Raw genomic sequence first — 21,289 nt, forward strand, 5'->3', positions numbered from 1 at the left:
GGATCCCGCGTGACCCGCTTCATCGATCGTGCCACATCTCTCTCATGCTAAGTAAAGAGACAACGGTCCTTGACAAAGAAAATAACAGCCACAATAATTATAGGCCACAATATGCACTATAATGAACAGGAAGTCCAGCCGGACTTTAGAATTTATTCAATAATTAAATATATTAAATCTGGCGAAAAACAATGGAATAGTGGGACACAGTCCTGCATCCACAATGCTACACATACATTGGACAGTACATACATATGAGGTATTTCAGGCATATGAGGGAACGGGAGCAAGAAGGCAATATTTACAGTGTATTTGCTTCACATATGTGGGAAACACATGGTTTTTTGGCACGTAATAGTGAACTAGTGTTTAAACCACATATTATGTCTACGGCGTTTCGATCCAGTTAACAATAATGGATCATCATCAGGACAATCATTGCCTGCCTGAATTTAAAAGCCTGTATAGACAGGAAGGAAGGGGACATAGAACAATTCATTAGTAGTGATGTGATTTACTTGATCCACTGCCCTTGTAAACTTATATACGTGGGGCAGACGAGGCAAAAAGTCAAGACAAGGATTTGTCAACATCGGAGTCGAATTCGTTGTAAAACTCCCAACGCCCCACTGGTGGATCACTTCACCGCCAAAGGACATACAGACAATGATTTGAAATGGACTGTCCTCAAAACCGTGAAGCTACCACCACGTGGAGGTGACATCGGACTATTGCTTAACAGAGAGGAACTTGAAATGATCTTACTTTTTGACAGTATACGAAGTGGCCTTAACCGCAATGAGGATTGGACCTCACTTCTGTGAAAATCAGCTGCCTTGTCTCAAAAAACATTCAGCATACTGTAAACACAATGATGGGACCACACTTCTATATTATTGTAAACCTAACAAATGCTTGTGAATATGAAACTGTGCAATATTGGTTTTGAAATGTTATTTTAGTCACCTGCATGCCCCTTGAAATCACCTCGCCGCTTAATTGATCTCTTCTCCCCCACTAGCATAGCCCTTCACTATCTTAAATCACCCTTCCAATATGTCAGCTTCTAATTGGGTTTGCCCCTACCAACATGGCCGCCACGCCTTGCCTATTCCCACAGTATCATGGCCGGCGCGCTTATTTCTTACAAGCACGCCCACTCCCAGACGTTCCACGGCGCGATCGTGCACTGGGACGTTTCTCTGAGTTCCACCGTAAACGCGAGGTAAGCGTTTCCCTCCACTTCTCCCTTGATCGGTTAGCCTTCCATAATTTGTTATTAGGTGCTTATACGCCCCTCCAATTTCTCCCCTTCGTAGGAGCCCTATCACAGGCTAGCGCGCTCCGCAGCAGGAGCCCTCAGCATCAACTCGTAGGTAAGATTCCCGAGTTATGGCTCATGATACCAACGGTCCTCGCATTGTACTCACGGCCAATTAGTGCACGATTGTTTAACTTTACCCAATTCGGCTTTAGGTTTATTCACCGGGTGCTGCAATCAATACCAGTCTTCCCCCAGGAGCCCCATCAGAGGCTACCTTGCTCGTAACACGAGCCCTCTTCAACCCTTTAGGTAAGCAGTCTAGATTATGGCGCGTTGTTGCTCACCGCCCCCTCAATGTACCGTGACATGGTTATTAGTTAATTCATTAATCCCGGTCCTAGTTACCTCTACCGGGTTTAATTTAATTCTTCACTGCCAACCAATCGGACCACGTCCATTGGCAGCTTGCTGCACCCCCTTGGGTTTGACTAATTCCAAATCGTGTTAAGCCCTACAACTAAGCAATACCTTACCAATCCCAGTAGGTTATTTCATTAACCTAATCGGGTTGTATGTTCTCCGCAGGTTGAATGCGCCCAGATCAGCCCCCCTACATACCAATCGGATTGTAGGCTATTCTCTGCAGGTTAATTATACAACCAGGTTGCAAGGTAAGCAAGTCCCCCATGGAACCCTAAACAATTGTTGCCCCTCATCACCTTCTAGCCCCTGTTAATTTATGGCCTAATCTCCATAGGTGCCAGACCAATTATTCGTACTGCACCAGCTTGAACAACCCCGCCTCCCACAGGCGCAAGTTTTGGTAGCACGCCTGACTTCGAGATTCGTCGCGCTCATGTAATTATCCCTTCCACCTACCCTTGCGGCACCCCTTATTTACGACCCACCCCCTCCATAATCTTGATATATATCACCCCGGCATGCTATAGGCACCAATCTTAATACATCATGTTCACGACACAAAACCCTACCGTGGCATGGTTTGATCACTACTGCGCCGTGGATGGTTGGCACATGCTGCCTGACACCTCTCTCACATGGATGACCAATAGCACCTTAAAGCATGGTATGAGTTTGCATTGGAACTGTCCTAAGAGTAACACAGTTGATTAATGAATTGTTATATGTCCCCTTCCTTCCTGTCTATACAGGCTTTTAAATTCAGTCAGGCAATGATTGTCCTGATGATGATCCATTATTGTTAACTGGATCGAAACGCCGTCGACATAATATGTGGTTTAAACACTAGTTCACTATTACGTGCCAAAAAAACATGTGTTTCCCACATATGTGAAGCAAATACACTGTAAATATTGCCTTCTTGCTCCCGTTCCCTCATATGCCTGAAATACCTTATATGTATGTACTGCCCAATGTATGTGTAGCATTGTGGATGCAGGACTGTGTCCCACTGTTCCATTGTTTTTCGCCAGATTTAATATATTTAATTATTGAATAAATTCTAAAGTCCGGCTGGACTTCCTGTTCATTATAGTGCATATTGTGGCCTATAATTATTGTGGCTGTTATTTTCTTTGTCAAGGACCGTTGTCTCTTTACTTAACTGATACTCCAGGTCCTTGCTTACCTAGAGGGTTCCCTTGTCTTTTAGTAATAACATCTCTCTCATGCAACATGCCGACTGCATGCTAATTGCATGCAGTGTCTGATCAACAGGTTATGACCCTCGGATGTGAGGGCGTACCCATGGTTGTGCCTCATTCTACCTTGTGTGACACTGCTGAGCTTACGCCTGTGTGACGGACCAGAATTGCCTGGTGTGACCAGTATCAACGTGCACCAGACGTTGTGCCTCATTTCTAGGGAGGTACTAAGCTTGCAACTCTTCACTGTGTGAGACCAGAATATTCTCACGAGGCTTGTATCATCATGCACCAGAGGTTGTATCCGGATTGCCTGGGTGCTACTTTGTTCTCCATGTGCCTGACAGGGTGCCTCTTTCTTCTGAGAGGCTCCCATGCTACAGTACCCATTCGTTGATTGTTCCTTTTTGGGCCCTCAGTGCAGCGGACCAACTGCCCTCTCCTCGCACAGCGTCGCCAACATCGTGCTACCAGGTATTATTGCTTGGATCAGGCCTTGGTATTGAGAGTAACTGATGGGGTTACAGGGACACTTCTGAGAATGATCAGAAGCAGGTCAAGAGACAGTGTGCTCCCGTGCTTCGCAGAACTGGGCTGGTGCCAGCTGGCTCTTCTGGAACCCTTTTTAGTGACTGACTATTGCCCTCAGCCCACTTCTGCTCTGCATCCTGTGGGTAAATTTCCTGAGTGGTGGCCAAACCCCTATTTGATGACTGTCTTCTAATTAATCCTGCTACCTACCCCCACCTGCTTTCCTGGGAGTCTGACTAAGTGTGACTTCGGCTGCATGCAGTCTAGAATCTGGAGGGAGGGCTGGTTATCTCCGATCTGTGGGCGTATGGTAGTCGGAGTGAGTTGGAGGGTAGAGGGAGGCTTGGGCCACAGGGTCTGCAGTGTGCGACCTGCTGGGTATCAGTTGCACCGCATTACAGTGTTGTGTGTGTATGTGTGCAATCGCATTCCATACGGGCCTGCCTAATATCCGTTGCACTCTGTATCGGTGCCGGGTGAGTATTGAAATGTGGAGTATTAGTAGTGGTAAATATATATCTACCACTGGCAATACAGCCTCTAACACATATAGGGCTCAGTATAGGTCTCAAACAATTATTTTCATTCTAAACCCTTGGTAGCTTGGCTGCAAGCAGGCAGGCTTAACTTAAGAGACAGGTATGTGAAGCAGTTAAAAACACCAATTCAGTAAATAATTAAGAAACAACACATCATATTTTTTTACAGATTTAGCACTGTATAGCATATAGAAACCTATTGGGAAATCTGGCCACGCTAGATGGGGACAAAGTTAAAGTTTCAGGCTGACCGCGATGGAACCCTGCATGGCTACCCCCTTTTGCCTTCTGACATAGAAACTTTTCTGGAGCTTTCTTCCCGGGATTCCATGAAGCTCTCAGCCAGTCCAGATTTGATGAGGGTTCACCGGATTGCCTTGCGACAAGCTCCAGTCAAACTATGGAACTCAGACCTCTGGAAATTTCCAGTGGGACAAACCAGAGATCCAGGCCGGCTCGCGGTTTAAAATGGGTGGCAGTGTCAGCAGAGAGGCAAAAGCTGTCTTAACCAACCTCCATGATTGCTCATCCCCAAATTCTCCCTCCACCTGGCATCTGCACATTGCTTCCTTAAGCCTGCCATCTGGCTGGGTTTAAAAAGAAGGAGTGTAATTGAAACAGGTTATTTCTGCCTGTCCCCTCCTTATTTTGTAGATCATCATTTACAACCCCTCCCCCTTGCTCTGGCATTGATGTGCAGCAGAACCCTCTCCTCCCAGAATGACTCTTCCCATCAGGGGCTACTTATTACCGCATCAAAGCAGCCTGGCTAATCCACTTAACTCTGACCAATAAGGGCAGATCACTGGAAGAAGGAATTGTGGCTTACAGATAAGAAAGTCTTCTGACTTAGTGTCTGTACATTTTAGGATAAATTCAACAGCAGCATATTGTTGGATTTATCAGTACCATTCTACTAAGACCTTGTATGATATGGCCTGTGTTTCCTGTGGGAGTTAATAAGAACAACTTCTTACCATGTAAACCTACGTGGCTGGGGATCTGCAGATGGGAAAATGAGCTGGGTAATTTCTCCAACACCAGGGCATATAAAACATATTTTATAAGCCCCCTGCCTATAGCTACAGGACCCCTCACCCCTGGAACATCATAGGTAGACTTTAGGGGTTCTAAATGTGTAACAATATTGCAGATTCTCACTCGCTCCTAGCACAAAAGTTGACTACAATGCCGGAAGTGAAATGTGCAATTTCACTAAATCCAAGGCATATAAAACATATTTTATAAGGGTCCTCCTTGTAAGTACCTGACCCCCCCAACACTGGGTCACTTGGGGGATCCTGGGGGTACCTATTGTGCCAAAATATTTTTGTTTATTAATTTGTAAGTGCTCCAAACACCAAAGTTGAGTTTGGGCACAATTGACATGTTAAAAGCAGTCCTGCAATGCAGGGCTGCTTTTAAACTGGCCTCAGGCCTCGGCAGTGCAATCATGCAAGTGGAGAAAGGGTTGCTGGATGCTAAGCTGCCATGCCCTATTACATAATGGGGACTTAAGGGTAGTTTTGATCCCCCTGCCCTATTATGTACTAGAACCTTATAGGGGAAGTCATGCCAATCCTAGGGGTACCCTAACTCATAGTGTACTCTAGTGTATGTGGGTGTATCCACTGTATTCTAAGTGGGTTTCCACATAACACTGGCCCTGGGCCTGGTTAGCAGAACTCATGGCATTCTCAGTCAGAAAACCAGAATCTAGGGGTCTCAAATGGGGTACAAAGTGAGGGGACACTGCAAACTGATCCTGATTTCGAACAGTGAGTATGTGTGTGGGCGAGTGACTGTCTGCGGACCACTTGTGATTAATAACATTGGCCGGCGGCGTTGCCTTACATGTTTGATTCCTTGCCAGAGGAACACTATGTTTGACATTGGTTTTACCTGTGCAGCCTCTGCCCATGGTGCTGCTAAAAACCAGTATCAATCTTTATATGTACATATTTCTTATATTGTTGTGACCTGGGGTGCACCCTATAACTGTGTGAAATCGAATTTGAAGAATTGCTAGGGTGGACCTAGATTTGAAAAAAAAGTTTTGCACCGCATAAGTGTGTTGGGTCCGGGGGGAGGTTTGAATAGGATCTTTCCTAAGTATCCATATTACTGATGTCATTTCCAAGTGTGATTTATGCCCAGAAATACATGATGTTCATGTTGTGTTGACTATTGTGTGTGTTGAATACATATGTTATTTGCATATATCACATGTGAAGTCTCTTTTGTGACGCTCTGTGCATTTATTGTGAGTGAGTGCTGTGCCAAGTCAAGTCAAGTCAAAAAAGCTTTATTTCGATATAAACTATGATATCATAAAAGCATACATTTGTTAAAAAAAGAAATACATAAATGACAAAAGACAAATATAAGTCACAAGAAGCCAGTACATTGTCGTTTTAAAAAAGAAAGGGGGAATATAGAAAAATCATTTATACATATATATACAATCAAAGTTAAAAACTTTTTTATCCCTAAAATCTTGTACATTTTAAAAGTTTCTAAAATTCATATTAACAGTTTATATATTACATCGAATTCCTAAATGTTACCAAAAGTTTCAGAAATGTAGCTAGAGTGTGGATCACTTCCAAGGTTTCCATCCTTTGTAGTCTTAAAAAAGCATTTCTACATGATCGGAGACCCCACTCCTTAAGAATTGGTTTAAGAAGGTTCTTTCTTGGAACCTGATGAAACTTGCAGAATAAAGTGCAGTGCAGATTAGATTGAGGGGCAAGATCATCACAGGGACAAGGCGACATTTCTCTCGACCAATCATTACAGTTTGGGAATCTAATTAAACGAAAAAAGAACCCAATCTGAACCTTGAAAGGAGCATTCTGGCATAGCAGTTAGTGTCACTGACAAGGTACAATTGCAGACCCTGTTCCGTTGTAATTTGGTGGTAGGCTAGGGCTGAATTTTTCAATTTTTCAGTGGACCATCTTTTGTTCGCTAGATGGTCCATAGTCATTTTACGTAACACTTTCCTTGAGGTTGTTTCCATACTAGATGGATTTTTTAAAAACTCAGGGTGGCCAATATCGTTCAACATTTTTTCCACCGCAGACAGCCATTTAATTCGCTTTACACCATCGAGTTGTAAACAGTCAGATATTGTATTACGATTAAAGGCTGTCTCTGGGGTTACCCATAGCTTATGCCATAACAGTATGGGCTCAGTCATAATGATGTCGGAGATATAGGGGAGACCCAGTTCTAGGTGTATAAAATAGTTAGATGTTGATTTAGGGACCCCCAGGAGGTATCTGAGGAAACAATTTTCAGTTTGTTGAATGGAAGTTGAAGAATCAATCCCCCAGATACCAGAGCCATAGGTGGCCGTGGCAACACATTTTGCCTTGTAAATAACAATCAACTCCTTAACGGGTCTACCCCCAATTTTGATGGCAAAGTTCTGCAGTGCTCCAATCGCTTTGGAAAATGCTAATCTTCTGGCTTTAATTGCAGTGTGCCAGGAGCAATTCCTGTGAAAAGAGATCCCAAGATAGGGAAATTGATCTATTGTCTCTATCTTTCTGCCTTCTATAAAAATGGGACAGGGTGTTTTCTTTGTTCCTTGTCGACAGGACATGGAAAAGGATTTTGAAATATTAACCTTGAGTCCCTTTTCGCTCATAAAAAGTGTGAACTTTGAGACTGCCCTTTGTAGGCCTAGGCTTGTTTGGGACATAATCGCAGCATCGTCCACATATAAAAGGATGGGGACGGGGCGGCCCTGGACTAAGGGGTAATCATATTGAAAGCTCTTGAGGTGGTCGCCAATCGCATTTATATAGAGAGAGAAGAGTATGGGGGCTAAGATGCACCCCTGTCCCACCCCCCTCTTGATGGAAAATCTTGGTGAGCACTCCCCTCGTTGACCAAAACGCACCCTTGCTCCTGCATCCTTATATATTTCCTTGATGAAATTAAGGATTGAAAGATCCATCCCAAGATCCTTTAACGTGGCCCATAACTGATTGTGATCAACACAATCAAAGGCTGAGCTCAAGTCAATAAAAGTTATGAAAAGGTTCCCTTTTTTGGCTTAGATGTATTTAGAAATTAAGAAGTATAAATTTAGACCGTCCCCATGCCTTGTCGAAATCCATATTGAAAGATCGAAAGGATGTTGGCCTCCTCGATCCATTGTTGTACACGTTTTAAAATAATACGTCCAGCTACCTTCATTAAGGCATCAATAAGAGAAATTGGGCGATAGCAGGGTGGACCATGCCTGTCCCCCTTTTTAAATATGGGGACTACTATCGCTTCTCACCACGTTGATATTAATCCATGGATATTAGCACAATTCATCACTACAGTTAATAAGGGGGCCCAGAGATCAATTTCAGCTTTAAAGACATCAATTGGTATTGCATCCGGGCCCGGTGCCTTGCCAGATGGACTTTCTCTTATGGCCAGACTCACCTCCTCGCAAGTAAAAACTATGTCCAACGGGAGGTTTCTCAAAGAAGATCCAGTTTTATAAAGAGGTGTAATATATCCCGTGGAAGATGAATAAGAGGGGTCGGAGTTACCATACAGATTTTGAAAGTGGGCAACCCAAGTATCCCCATTTATTGCTATATCCAACATCTCCGGTTGTTTTCCTCGTGCAAAAGGTGCGTTTACAGCCTTCCAAAAAGCAGTTGGATCTTTATTTTTAGAAGAAAAAATTAAGGCTTCCCAAGCCTCTTGTTTCAAAGTTTTCTCCCTACTCTTAATCGCATCGCGATATTGATGTCTGGCCTGTCTAATCTCCTCTGGGGATCTATGGATGGCATGCAAGGCCTTTTTTAGGGATGATTTTAGTGCAGAAGTACAATTCTTATCAAACCAACTCTGTGTTTATTAGGTCCTGGTTTAAACTGACGAGAAAGTAAACGTTTTTGTGACTCCTGTATCTTTGAAAAAGAGTCCAAGATTTTTAACGGATCTTCTAAGGAAGATAGGCAAATGTTAATCTCTAGCTTTCTTTTAGAAAATAAAGTGTCAAGTAAGACCTCAGGAACCACCTTATCCCATTTGAGAGTGTAACCGTTGGTGCATCCAACGGAGATAGTTTGTTGATAGATAATACTTTTTTCCCTAGTTGTCTGCTTCACTATATGCTTATTTATATTAAATACTATTGCATAATGATCACCATAGATATCATCCAACATTTTCCATGATGAGAGTAAATAAGCATGTGATTTAGAAAACAAGGTGAAATCAATCACAGTGTTTGAACCTCTTCCATGGAAAGTTGGATGGAAAGGCACGGACGGTGAGCATAAGTCGTTTACATAAACCAAGTTAAAATAAAAAAGAAAATTATTTAAAATATCCCCTGTTTTAGAATAAGTAAAGTGGTTCAGGGTATCATCCATAGAGAAATCAAAACCACAAATTCCCTTTGGGCCATACTGGCAAATATTACAATTGAAATCACCCAGCCAGGCGAGCATAGACTCCCTGCCTATAGATTCTTTTAATGTGACAATTGTATGACTTAATTCATTTAAAATTTGTTTCAAAGCTTCTGATTCCAGATTGTTGTAGAAATTTACTAGGATGAGGTTAAGAGAACTACCCCAGCCAATCACAACAATCTGATAAAATTCTGTAGGAATGTGTTTCAGGACAGTTAATCCACTAGCAATATTAATATAGGTGCATAAACCACCCTTATTTCTTCCCTGATTGTTCACCAAAGCTGGCACATCGAAAATCTGATACCCTAGGAGGTGGACTGGACTTAATGCCCATGTTTCCTGGAAGCATAAAATAAAATAACTGTTCACCAAGTCCAGCCATGATTGGGAACCAATTTTTGTTGCAAGACCAGCCACATTCCAATTAAGTACCAAATTTGGGGAACAAACAGGTATAAGTTTAGGGTATTTAGGCACAGCCCCTTTCCCCCCCAATATTTGGAAGAACATGATTTAGGAGGTGATACCATATCATGAATATCATGGATCCCAGCATTTCCCCCCAAATTGACTTCCAGTGGTTTTTCAGGCGGGCTTGGAAATTTTCCGGTGTTAAGGTAAGCAGAGGTAGACAAAATAGTAATACTGTTATATGACAAATTGCCCCCCGCAATACAATCATTATTTTCCTCTTGAGGAGATAAACAAATCACCATGTCTTGCAATTTCGTTGGACTCAAGATCGCATTACCAGTTCCTAAACTCACATTCAGGTCTAATTTTGTTACACAATGCTTCCCCTTCGTGTCTTGTAGTGGCTCAGGCGGTCTACTCGTAAAAATAGGAGTAGCAGTAAAGAATTCATTAGGTGTATTACAATTAATCGTGCACTCTCGAGTGATTCCTACGTGAGAGGCAGATGAAATGAGTCATTCATTTGCGTCTAAGCCAGAGAGGGGTTCGAATAAGTTGTGTAATGGGATATTCCAGTACTCATTTGGATTAGTGGGATGGTAACTATTACCAAACGGAAGGAAGATCCTATTTGGGCGTTGAGGTGGAAAAAAAGGGGGGAAATTGTTGGTATACTGTCTGGGGGCAGTAGAGTGCGGGATACGCTGGGGAAAATGTAGGGAATTAGAACTACTTAAAGTTGGTGGGTATTTATTGGGCATCATCAGTGCTTCAGGATAAAAATAGCTCAGATTGCGAGATGATACGCCCCCCTCACTTCTCCCTGGGAACCAATCGCTGATGTACGTGACAACCCTATGATCCCTAAAATTTACTATCACCACATCCCCCTCAATGTCTTTAGGGCGAGGACCCACCCAATTGCACCGTCTTACAGATACTATGTCTCCATTTAGATGTAATGGGAGAGGTCTGTTGTTTCGCAGCCAGTAAATAACTTTATTTTTAAGGCTTGTATTAGGTTCTATGTTTCCTACTGGCACGACCGGGACTCCAGTTAGAATAATAACGTAGTTAGATGATTCTGGAGGTAAATCTATGTTATTTCTAAAGTTGGATTTTACTCTGTTCATTTTAGTTGCCTTCGTTAGGGGGTCGTTTCTGGTAGGAGGGGCTTTCGGGGGAACTGGCTTAACCTTCTCTATGTGTAAATCTTGCATGACCACCGATTTAGAAGGATTAGTGTAAAGAAGCGTATTTTTAGATACAGGGTTGTCCACTTGTGGCCTAGATGGTTTCTGTATTGGATGTTTAATTGTTGGACAGGTTTCTCTTGGGTTGGTTAGTTTTGGGGCTTCACTTAAATTGGAGGCTGCCAAAATACAATTCATTTTTCCCCCCAACCTTTTGAATCTCTCCATGAGTGGCAGTAGGAGAGATTTTAGAAGGCATTCAATAGCCTCCATTGTCCCTTTAGTCGACAAGGCTTCTGGAGACAAGGTTATTTTGTTGGGGGCCCTATTAGTACATCCTTCCCTAGCTCCTTAGGTAGCTTATTTGTTGGATCCACAGGAGGTAAAGAAATTAAGCATGGGCGGATTTTGCGGATCCACGATCCGCGGATTTTGCGGATTTGCGGATCGTGGATCCGCAAAATCTGCGGATTTTGCGGATTTGCGGATCCGCGGATTTGGGGCGGGCTTCCATGCGAGTGCAGTCACTGAATTTGAGCATCAACTAGTTCGAGCGACCATGTGTGTGTTACTATGCAATCGCCCCGACGGGCGCAGGGGTCCCTTGAGTGAGCTGTCCATCATAGTGGGTGAATGGTGGGCAGACGGTGCAAACCGCGAGTGTGTGGGCGGGGCCAAACGGGCAGGGCTACCCTGCGAGTTCACACATGCCTCTTGTGTGCATAAAAGGTCTGAGAAAGATCAGTTCAGCAGATGAAGAGAAAGAAACCCCTGGTCACAAGAACAGCACGGGTATTGTGCTCGTGAAAGTCAAGGATGCAAAGGCCTCTATCCAGCATCACAGCTGATTTTCCACGGTAGAGTTGGGAAGAAGGCACACCTGTCCAGCCTCGACGACGCTCACGATTGTTTTTGGGCTAATGAATGAGTCACTGAATTTGAGCATCAACTAGTTCGAGCGACCATGTGTGTGTTACTATGCAATCGCCCCGAAGGGCGCAGGGGTCCCTTGAGTGAGCTGTCCATCATAGTGGGTGAATGGCGGGAAGACGGTGCAAACCGCGAGTGTGTGGGCGGGGCCAAACGGGCAGGGCTACCATGCGAGTTCACACATGCTTCTTGTGTGTATAAAAGGTCTGAGAAAGATCAGTTCAGCAGATGAAGAGAAAGAAACCCCTGGTCACAAGAACAGCACGGGTATTGTGCTCGTGAAAGTCAAGGATGCAAAGGCCTCTATCCAGCATCACAGCTGATTTTCCACGGTAGAGTTGGGAAGAAGGCACACCTGTCCAGCCTCGACGACGCTCACGATTGTTTTTGGGCTAATGAATGAGTCACTGAATTTGAGCATCAACTAGTTCGAGCAACCATGTGTGTGTTACTATGCAATCGCCCCGAAGGGCGCAGGGGTCCCTTGAGTGAGCTGTCCATCATAGTGGGTGAATGGCGGGAAGACAGTGCAAACCGCGAGTGTGTGGGCGGGGCCAAACGGGCAGGGCTACCATGCGAGTTCACACATGCTTCTTGTGTGTATAAAAGGTCAGAGAAAGATCAGTTCAGCAGATGAAGAGAAATAAGCTCCTGGTCACAGAAACTTACAAAAAACAATTTGATGGACAGAATGTAGATCAATGTCTTACATTCACCCCAGTACAAGGATCTGGGCCTAAATCCATCGTTTTTTGCACTCCACACCACCCTGGGTCAGATAATGGCTTTATGCAAATCAGCTCTGACCCTGTGCCCCATGGGAACAGTCCAGTCCGAACTACAACAGCCATATCTTTCCCAGACCGGAATCAAGCATCCGAGGACCGGACCGGTTTCGAGGTAACACCTCTCATCAGCCCGGCTAGCTTGACTCCAGTGGTGTGGAGGCTCTGGGACCCACGTCTGAGCTACCCCAGTACACTCAGGGAGAAAATTACAAAAAACAATTTGATGGACAGAATGTAGATCAATGTCTTACATTCACCCCAGTACAAGGATCTGGGCCTAAATCCATCGTTTTTTGCACTCCACACCACCCTGGGTCAGATAATGGCTTTATGCAAATCAGCTCTGACCCTGTGCCCCATGGGAACAGTCCAGTCCGAACTACAACAGCCATATCTTTCCCAGACCGGAATCAAGCATCCGAGGACCGGACCGGTTTCGAGGTAACACCTCTCATCAGCCCGGCTAGCTTGACTCCAGTGGTGTGGAGGCTCTGGGACCCACGTCTGAGCTACCCCAGTACACTCAGGGAGAAAATTACAAAAAACAATTTGATGGACAGAATGTAGATCAATGTCTTACATTCACCCCAGTACAAGGATCTGGGCCTAAATCCATCGTTTTTTGCACTCCACACCACCCTGGGTCAGATAATGGCTTTATGCAAATCAGCTCTGACCCTGTGCCCCATGGGAACAGTCCAGTCCGAACTACAACAGCCATATCTTTCCCAGACCGGAATCAAGCATCCGAGGACCGGACCGGTTTCGAGGTAACACCTCTCATCAGCCCGGCTAGCTTGACTCCAGTGGTGTGGAGGCTCTGGGACCCACGTCTGAGCTACCCCAGTACACTCAGGGAGAAAATTACAAAAAACAATTTGATGGACAGAATGTAGATCAATGTCTTACATTCACCCCAGTACAAGGATCTGGGCCTAAATCCATCGTTTTTTGCACTCCACACCACCCTGGGTCAGATAATGGCTTTATGCAAATCAGCTCTGACCCTGTGCCCCATGGGAACAGTCCAGTCCGAACTACAACAGCCATATCTTTCCCAGACCGGAATCAAGCATCCGAGGACCGGACCGGTTTCGAGGTAACACCTCTCATCAGCCCGGCTAGCTTGACTCCAGTGGTGTGGAGGCTCTGGGACCCACGTCTGAGCTACCCCAGTACACTCAGGGAGAAAATTACAAAAAACAATTTGATGGACAGAATGTAGATCAATGTCTTACATTCACCCCAGTACAAGGATCTGGGCCTAAATCCATCGTTTTTTGCACTCCACACCACCCTGGGTCAGATAATGGCTTTATGCAAATCAGCTCTGACCCTGTGCCCCATGGGAACAGTCCAGTCCGAACTACAACAGCCATATCTTTCCCAGACCGGAATCAAGCATCCGAGGACCGGACCGGTTTCGAGGTAACACCTCTCATCAGCCCGGCTAGCTTGACTCCAGTGGTGTGGAGGCTCTGGGACCCACGTCTGAGCTACCCCAGTACACTCAGGGAGAAAATTACAAAAAACAATTTGATGGACAGAATGTAGATCAATGTCTTACATTCACCCCAGTACAAGGATCTGGGCCTAAATCCATCGTTTTTTGCACTCCACACCACCCTGGGTCAGATAATGGCTTTATGCAAATCAGCTCTGACCCTGTGCCCCATGGGAACAGTCCAGTCCGAACTACAACAGCCATATCTTTCCCAGACCGGAATCAAGCATCCGAGGACCGGACCGGTTTCGAGGTAACACCTCTCATCAGCCCGGCTAGCTTGACTCCAGTGGTGTGGAGGCTCTGGGACCCACGTCTGAGCTACCCCAGTACACTCAGGGAGAAAATTACAAAAAACAATTTGATGGACAGAATGTAGATCAATGTCTTACATTCACCCCAGTACAAGGATCTGGGCCTAAATCCATCGTTTTTTGCACTCCACACCACCCTGGGTCAGATAATGGCTTTATGCAAATCAGCTCTGACCCTGTGCCCCATGGGAACAGTCCAGTCCGAACTACAACAGCCATATCTTTCCCAGACCGGAATCAAGCATCCGAGGACCGGACCGGTTTCGAGGTAACACCTCTCATCAGCCCGGCTAGCTTGACTCCAGTGGTGTGGAGGCTCTGGGACCCACGTCTGAGCTACCCCAGTACACTCAGGGAGAAAATTACAAAAAACAATTTGATGGACAGAATGTAGATCAATGTCTTACATTCACCCCAGTACAAGGATCTGGGCCTAAATCCATCGTTTTTTGCACTCCACACCACCCTGGGTCAGATAATGGCTTTATGCAAATCAGCTCTGACCCTGTGCCCCATGGGAACAGTCCAGTCCGAACTACAACAGCCATATCTTTCCCAGACCGGAATCAAGCATCCGAGGACCGGACCGGTTTCGAGGTAAGATCTTTGGACTGGGATGAATGTGTGACATTGATCCACATTCGGTCCATCACCTGTTTTGTTTGCAATTGCCGCCATAAGTGCACTGGGGATGCCCAGACGTGGGTCCCAGGCACTCCACACCACTGGAGTCAAGCTAGCCGGGCTGATGAGAGGTGTTACCTCGAAACCGGTCCGGTCCTCGGATGCTTGATTCCGTTCTGGGAAGGACATGGCTTTTGTAGTTCGGACTGGACTGTTCCCATGGGGCACAGGGTCAGAGCTGATTTGCATATCGCCATTGTCTAACCCAGGGTGGTGTGGAGTGCAAAAAAACGATGGATTTCGGCCCAGATCTTTGGACTGGGATGAATGTGTGACATTGATCCACATTCGGTCCATCACCTGTTTTGTTTGCAATTGCCGCCATAAGTGCACTGGGGATGCCCAGACGTGGGTCCCAGGCACTCCACACCACTGGAGTCAAGCTAGCCGGGCTGATGAGAGGTGTTACCTCGAAACCGGTCCGGTCCTCGGATGCTTGATTCCGTTCTGGGAAGGACATGGCTTTTGTAGTTCGGACTGGACTGTTCCCATGGGGCACAGGGTCAGAGCTGATTTGCATATCGCCATTGTCTAACCCAGGGTGGTGTGGAGTGCAAAAAAACGATGGATTTCGGCCCAGATCTTTGGACTGGGATGAATGTGTGACATTGATCCACATTCGGTCCATCACCTGTTTTGTTTGCCTGGTCACAGAAACAGCACGGGTATTGCGCTCGTGAAAGTCAAGGATGCAAAAGCCTCTATCCAGCATCACAGCTGATTTTCCACGGTAGATTTGTGAAGAAGGCACACCTGCCTCGACGACGCTCATGATTGTTTTTGGGCTCACAGGAAGGGCATGTTGTAACTATTTTAGGATGGCGCCGGCAAGCTGCCACCGCCATCCTAAAATACTTACTAAATTAGCTTCAACAGGAAGCTCTAATAGATAAAATAAAGCAGGTGCGAGCACCTGCTTTATTTTATCTATTAGAGCTTCCTGTTGAAGCTAACTTAGTAACTATTTTAGGATGGCGCTGGCAGCTTGCCGGCGCCATCCTAAAATAGTTACAAGTTGACAGGCCAGCCAGGCTTCAACTTTTGCCCCCGGAATCCGCCGCTCGCGGATTTGCGAATTTGCGGTAAATTCGCGGGAGTTCGCGGATCGCGAATTTACCGAAAATTCGCAAAATCCGCGAGCGAAACGGATTTTGCGCTCATACTTAAAAGAAATACATGGGATTTTTTCCCCTTTTCTAGCCCCTCCCTTTCTCCTTCTTTTTTTAGGTGGAGAACGATGTACTCCCTGATGCTTCTTAGTTTGTGACTTAACTTTAGTTACACTAACTGCTATCGGCAGTTGTGTCTCCGTAGATACTACAGCCTCTACTGGGGAGTTAGAAGCAGGAGATGATGCATTTATGTTAGACTGAGATACTACGTCTAAGACTATAGGGGAGTTTAGATCTATTAAAGAGTTAGATGTAGCAGGTAGCCCATTAATAGAAAGATCATTAATTGTTTCAATCAAAGGTAATGATGGTGACCTATCTTGGAAAATTAATGCGATATTTTCAGTGCTAAACAGCTCTGCGTCTGCATCTACTGGCATGTTATTGTATAATTGTGTAGTGGGTGTAACCTTCTGGGGCGAGATTAATGGCTTATTTTTTTAAAGTTCGATGGAAAACCGGCGCTCCGCACGTTTCTCAGCCAATGTAATCTCTCTGTCTATTTCTCTAGTAGCCCTAGCGAAATACTTATCTAAAGGCCCAAGTATAGAAATCCCTACAGTAGAGGGTAAAGAATTCGGTACACATGTAGACATCCTGTGGCCTCAATTCAATATCAGTATGAAGAATATTGGAGGATGGTCAAAACAAATGCGAGTTAGCAACGAACCCCAAAGCTGAGAATTTGAAAATGACAGAAGATAAAAATCAGGCAGGAAACAGCTTACTGTCACAAAGTCCTAATTTCAGGATAGTGTCCGGGATGAGATGTTAGAGGGCGGGCCCAGCCCAGCCTCCTGCAGCCCCTGACGGCCACAGACAGCCCCCCCTTTGCCCGGGCTTCGCTCGGCATCCCGCTCGCGTCCCGCGAAGCGGGCAGTGAGTCCTATTTAAATTGCCTCCAGGCGCGGGAAAATGCATGCATGGCTACAGCCGCTAAGGCCCCTGGGAATTGCAGTCCCCCTCACGGCGGCCGCGATGTTGGTAGATGTGGCGGCGGGAGGACTGCAGAGCAGGGGCTTGCAAGGGTGAGCAGAGTCCAAAGGTCCTCAGTAGCGGCAGTGATGTCCTGTAGGTGTGAGCGTAGCACCCGCTCCACCGGCAGTGAGTCCTATTTAAATCACCTCCAGGCACGGGAAATTGCGTGCGCGGCTACAGCCGCTAAGGCCCCTGGGAATTGCAGTCCCCCTCACGGTGGCCGCGATGTTGGTAGGTGCGGTGGCAGGAGGACTGCAGGGCAGGGGCTTGCGAGGGAGAGCAGAGTCCAAAAGTCCTCAGTAGTGGCAGTGATGTCCCGTAGGTGTGAGCGTAGCACCCGCTCCACCGGCAGTGAGTCCTATTTAAATCGCCTCCAGGCGCGGGAAATTGCGTGCCCGGCTACAGCCGCTAAGGCCCCTGGGAATTGCAGTCCCCCTCACGGCGGCCGCGATGTTGGTAGGTGCGTTGGCAGGAGGACTGCAGGGCAGGGGCTTGCAAGGGAGAGCAGAGTCCAAAGGTCCTCAGTAGTGGCACTGATGTCCCGTAGGTTTGAGCGTAGCACCCGCTCCACCGGCAGTGAGTCCTATTTAAATCGCCTCCAGGCGCGGGAAATTGCGTGCGCGGCTACAGCCGCTAAGGCCCCTGGGAATTGCAGTTCCCCTCACGGCGGCCGCGATGTTGGTAGATGCGGCGGCGGGAGGACTGCAGGGCAGGGGCTTGCAAGGGTGAGCAGAGTCCAAAGGTCCTCAGTAGTGGCAGTGATGTTCCGTAGGTGTGAGCGTAGCACCCGCTCCACCGGCAGTGAGTCCTATTTAAATCGCCTCCAGGCACGGTAAATTGCGTGCGCGGCTACAGCCGCTAAGGCCCCTGGGAATTGCAGTCCCCCTCACGGCGGCCGCGATGTTGGTAGATGCGGCGGCGGGAGGACTGCAGGGCAGGGGCTTGCAAGGGTGAGCAGAGTTCAAAGGTCCTCAGTAGTGGCAGTGATGTCCCGTAGGTGTGAGCTTTACACATTGCCTCTGCAATAAGCCTGGCTGCTCAGTGCAAAGCCACCCAAGGGTGAGCTCAGGTTATACAATGAGTATAATCACCCACTCCTGACGGTATTGGTAGGTTCTGTCTGTCTAGAGCATCACCTCAGCCAACCAGAAAGTGCCAGTTCCCACAGCCACCCTCCACAAAGTAAGGGGATGTTTGGCCTCTGCATACATGGCTGGTAGGCATAGCCCCCTGCACTCTAAATGATAGTCTTAGTCTCTTTTACAGAAGTAAAAAAAATCCAGAAGCTCAAGCCATTTTGCTGTGGCCCAGATGTATCCATAAGTTGGAGTGCATGGATCTCAAGGTCCTGTGAATCCTTATATTTTTTGTGGCCAAATCTCCAAGCTTGACAAAACTTGTAAATTGTAGTTGCTGAGTCCACTTTGCCACTCTGATCATTTTGCATGCTTTTCCCTGTCTCAGCTATGACATGGAGCTTAGTGCCAGAAATACTACCAAACAGTAGCAAAAAAGCAGATGCAAATTGCACTCTGACTTTTTGTGGCCAGTATTTGTTTTGTAAATTGACCTATGTACTATTAGGTAACTTTGAAAAATCACAAGTTGCATGGGATTACAGAATGACCTGCATAATTAATATTTTTGGGGGTATATCACAAATTGCAACCCCCTGTGATTGGCTGCATCATATGAATGGCGGCCTGAAAGAGACAACAGACTACTATCCTTATGTTTGCCTTCTCAAACGTTTTCTTTTTTTAAAGAAACCTGTGTTCCTTAAAGGAAGCAATGCTACCTTAGGAAAAAGTTTTCTATTAGGGAACACATCAGAGGGAGCAGGCAGTGGTCCCCGAGAGCACTGTGTGCTCCCCCTGAGGCTGCTAACACAATTTCTACAGGGAGAGAGCTCCCAAGTGGACCCCTCCCATTTTACGAATCAGATGCTACCTCCTTAGATGTGTCACAGACTGTTCAATGGTTTGCGATCGGGACTCTTGATACAATGCATACCTAGTAGTGCCCCCAATAGCACTATTTCAAAATGGAAGGGTGGAAGCGCGGGCCAGGTCAGCTGTTTCTGCTCCCAAAGTCTGCACCTGAACGTGTTATTCTAGTCAGGTACGTTGTCACTTTATGAGAGAAATCCACTCAAAATGGTCATCTAAATACCCCCTACGCGAGGGGGGCGCCAGTGTGCCTGCAATGGCTCTTCCCGACTGTATTTGAAATTGAGTGAAAAGTGAAAACAGCAGACTTTGTCTGCCTTTGTGGTGGGCAGCTGCCCAAATTCCCCTTCTCCTAACTATGTTAGCTGAGCATTATAATCGCGTTTTTTCTTCTATCGTGACGGCACTGTGCACCAATCTTCAGCTGCCCATGATGTTACCTACCCATTATTTCCTCAGAAATTGCTCGTCCCTGCCTATCCCTCTGCCACAGTTGTTAAACTCAGTATTCTCAATCTGCCACTTTCTCATTTCGTGCTCTCTGCGACTTCATTCCACTGACTACCCACCTGCCTCTATCGTTGCTGGTTCCACTTTCTGCCCTTTATCCCAAGAAACAGCCGTTGTCCCTTCTTTTCCGCCCCTCATCTCTCTAATCTCGGTGTTTTTCCTTTATTTCGCACTCTTTCCTTGTGTCTCCTTCCCGTGTCCCTTTCCCTTCTTTCTCCCCATAACCCTGTTTCTCGTGCAAGCCCTGTGTGTCACTTCTTACATGAAGAGATGTTTGGTGCGAGTTTGTTCTGCCCATGCTGTGTGTTAGTGAAGTGGGCTCGCGCTGGTACCAGCAGGCAGCGGAGTCCTCTGCCTCCTCCTGGGAGGAGGAGCTGGCTGGGCGCGCCAGCTTTGGTGTTCAAGAGAGACAGCAGCAGCCAATTGACCCGTACGGGGGCTCTTCAAGAAGCGTCTCGGAATGTGCAGTCCGAAAAAATAGCAATACCTCCGCGCTCTCAGCGAGTGAGGGGCCGGGTACCATGCACCGGCTGCGCAGTGTGCGAGCTGCGACCCGGCGCCGAGGCGAGGAGTAAGCAGTCAGATTTATTACGCGGGTGCGCAGAACCAGTGGCGGATCCGTTCCTGTGGTTCCCGCGGGAGAGGCACCCGGAGCCGCTCAGCGGCAGGTGCAGGGCAGCGGCCGCCGTCCGCCCCACCTGTGCACGCGGCGGCACGTGAGCCCAGCATAGCGAGCCCACACCTGCACGTGCGCGTCTCGGCAGCCATGGACACGGACTCGGGCGAGCTGAGCGAGGGAGAGCTGTCACCAGGTAAGAGCCGGGTGGCGGGAGGGAGGCAAGCCGAGCACAGAAACCAGCCCGTCTGCTTCTGCAGGGACATCTGGAACAGCAGCCTCCTTGCATCACTTCACTGCTACCCCACACAAGTTTAGCAACAAACAAAACCACGAGAAACACCCAGCTACCGCGGGCGCACTGGAGTGAGCAGAGCCGTCGCACTCACGCGCACAGAGCACCAACTCAGTGAGCCAACACTGAGCGAACGCAAAACTGCCACACCCTTCCCATGAATACACCAAACTGAAACACAAGACCCCGGTCAGGATTATATCACACTATCACAAAAAGAGCTAGTGTACCCCAAAAATAGAAAGGTAATAGTTCATTCCCTGTTTCAACCCATTTTACAGAGCCATTTCCCAACGTATCCCCCATACACTACACACCTACCTATTCTTTAACCTACCCCAGAAATACAGCTGCTTCTGTATGCACATCTGGAACAGCAGCCTCGTTGAATCTCTCCACTGCTAATCCACAAAAGTTTAGCAACAAACAAAAGCGCGTGGTCCGTGCCCGAGGAGAAACCGAAGGAGACAACCAGCCACCGCGAGCACACAAAACCATAAGAGACAGCCAGCCACCGTGAGCGCACAAAACCATAAGAGACACCC

At 46.8% G+C, this 21,289-nt stretch overlaps 1 protein-coding gene across 2 annotated transcripts in view; it reads left to right on the forward strand.

Annotated features, from left to right (window-relative positions):
• The window catches only part of TIPE3 (TNF alpha induced protein 8 like 3), a 424,743-nt gene that overhangs the window by 39,812 nt on the left and 363,642 nt on the right, over positions 1–21,289 (forward strand). Inside the window, exon 1 of one of the 2 annotated variants that reach the window (XM_086959011.1) lies at positions 20,352–20,645. The exons of the other annotated variant lie outside the window; for it this stretch is intronic. Coding sequence (XP_086815137.1) covers positions 20,600–20,645 — 46 coding nt within the window. The 5' untranslated portion in view covers positions 20,352–20,599. Of the gene's footprint in view, positions 1–20,351; positions 20,646–21,289 lie in introns of those variants that run through there. 2 annotated transcript variants of the gene reach the window in all.

The sequence above is a fragment of the Lissotriton vulgaris genome, chromosome 2_1, assembly GCF_964263255.1.
Source record: "Lissotriton vulgaris chromosome 2_1, aLisVul1.2, whole genome shotgun sequence".
NCBI classification, from domain to species: Eukaryota; Metazoa; Chordata; class Amphibia; order Caudata; family Salamandridae; genus Lissotriton; species Lissotriton vulgaris.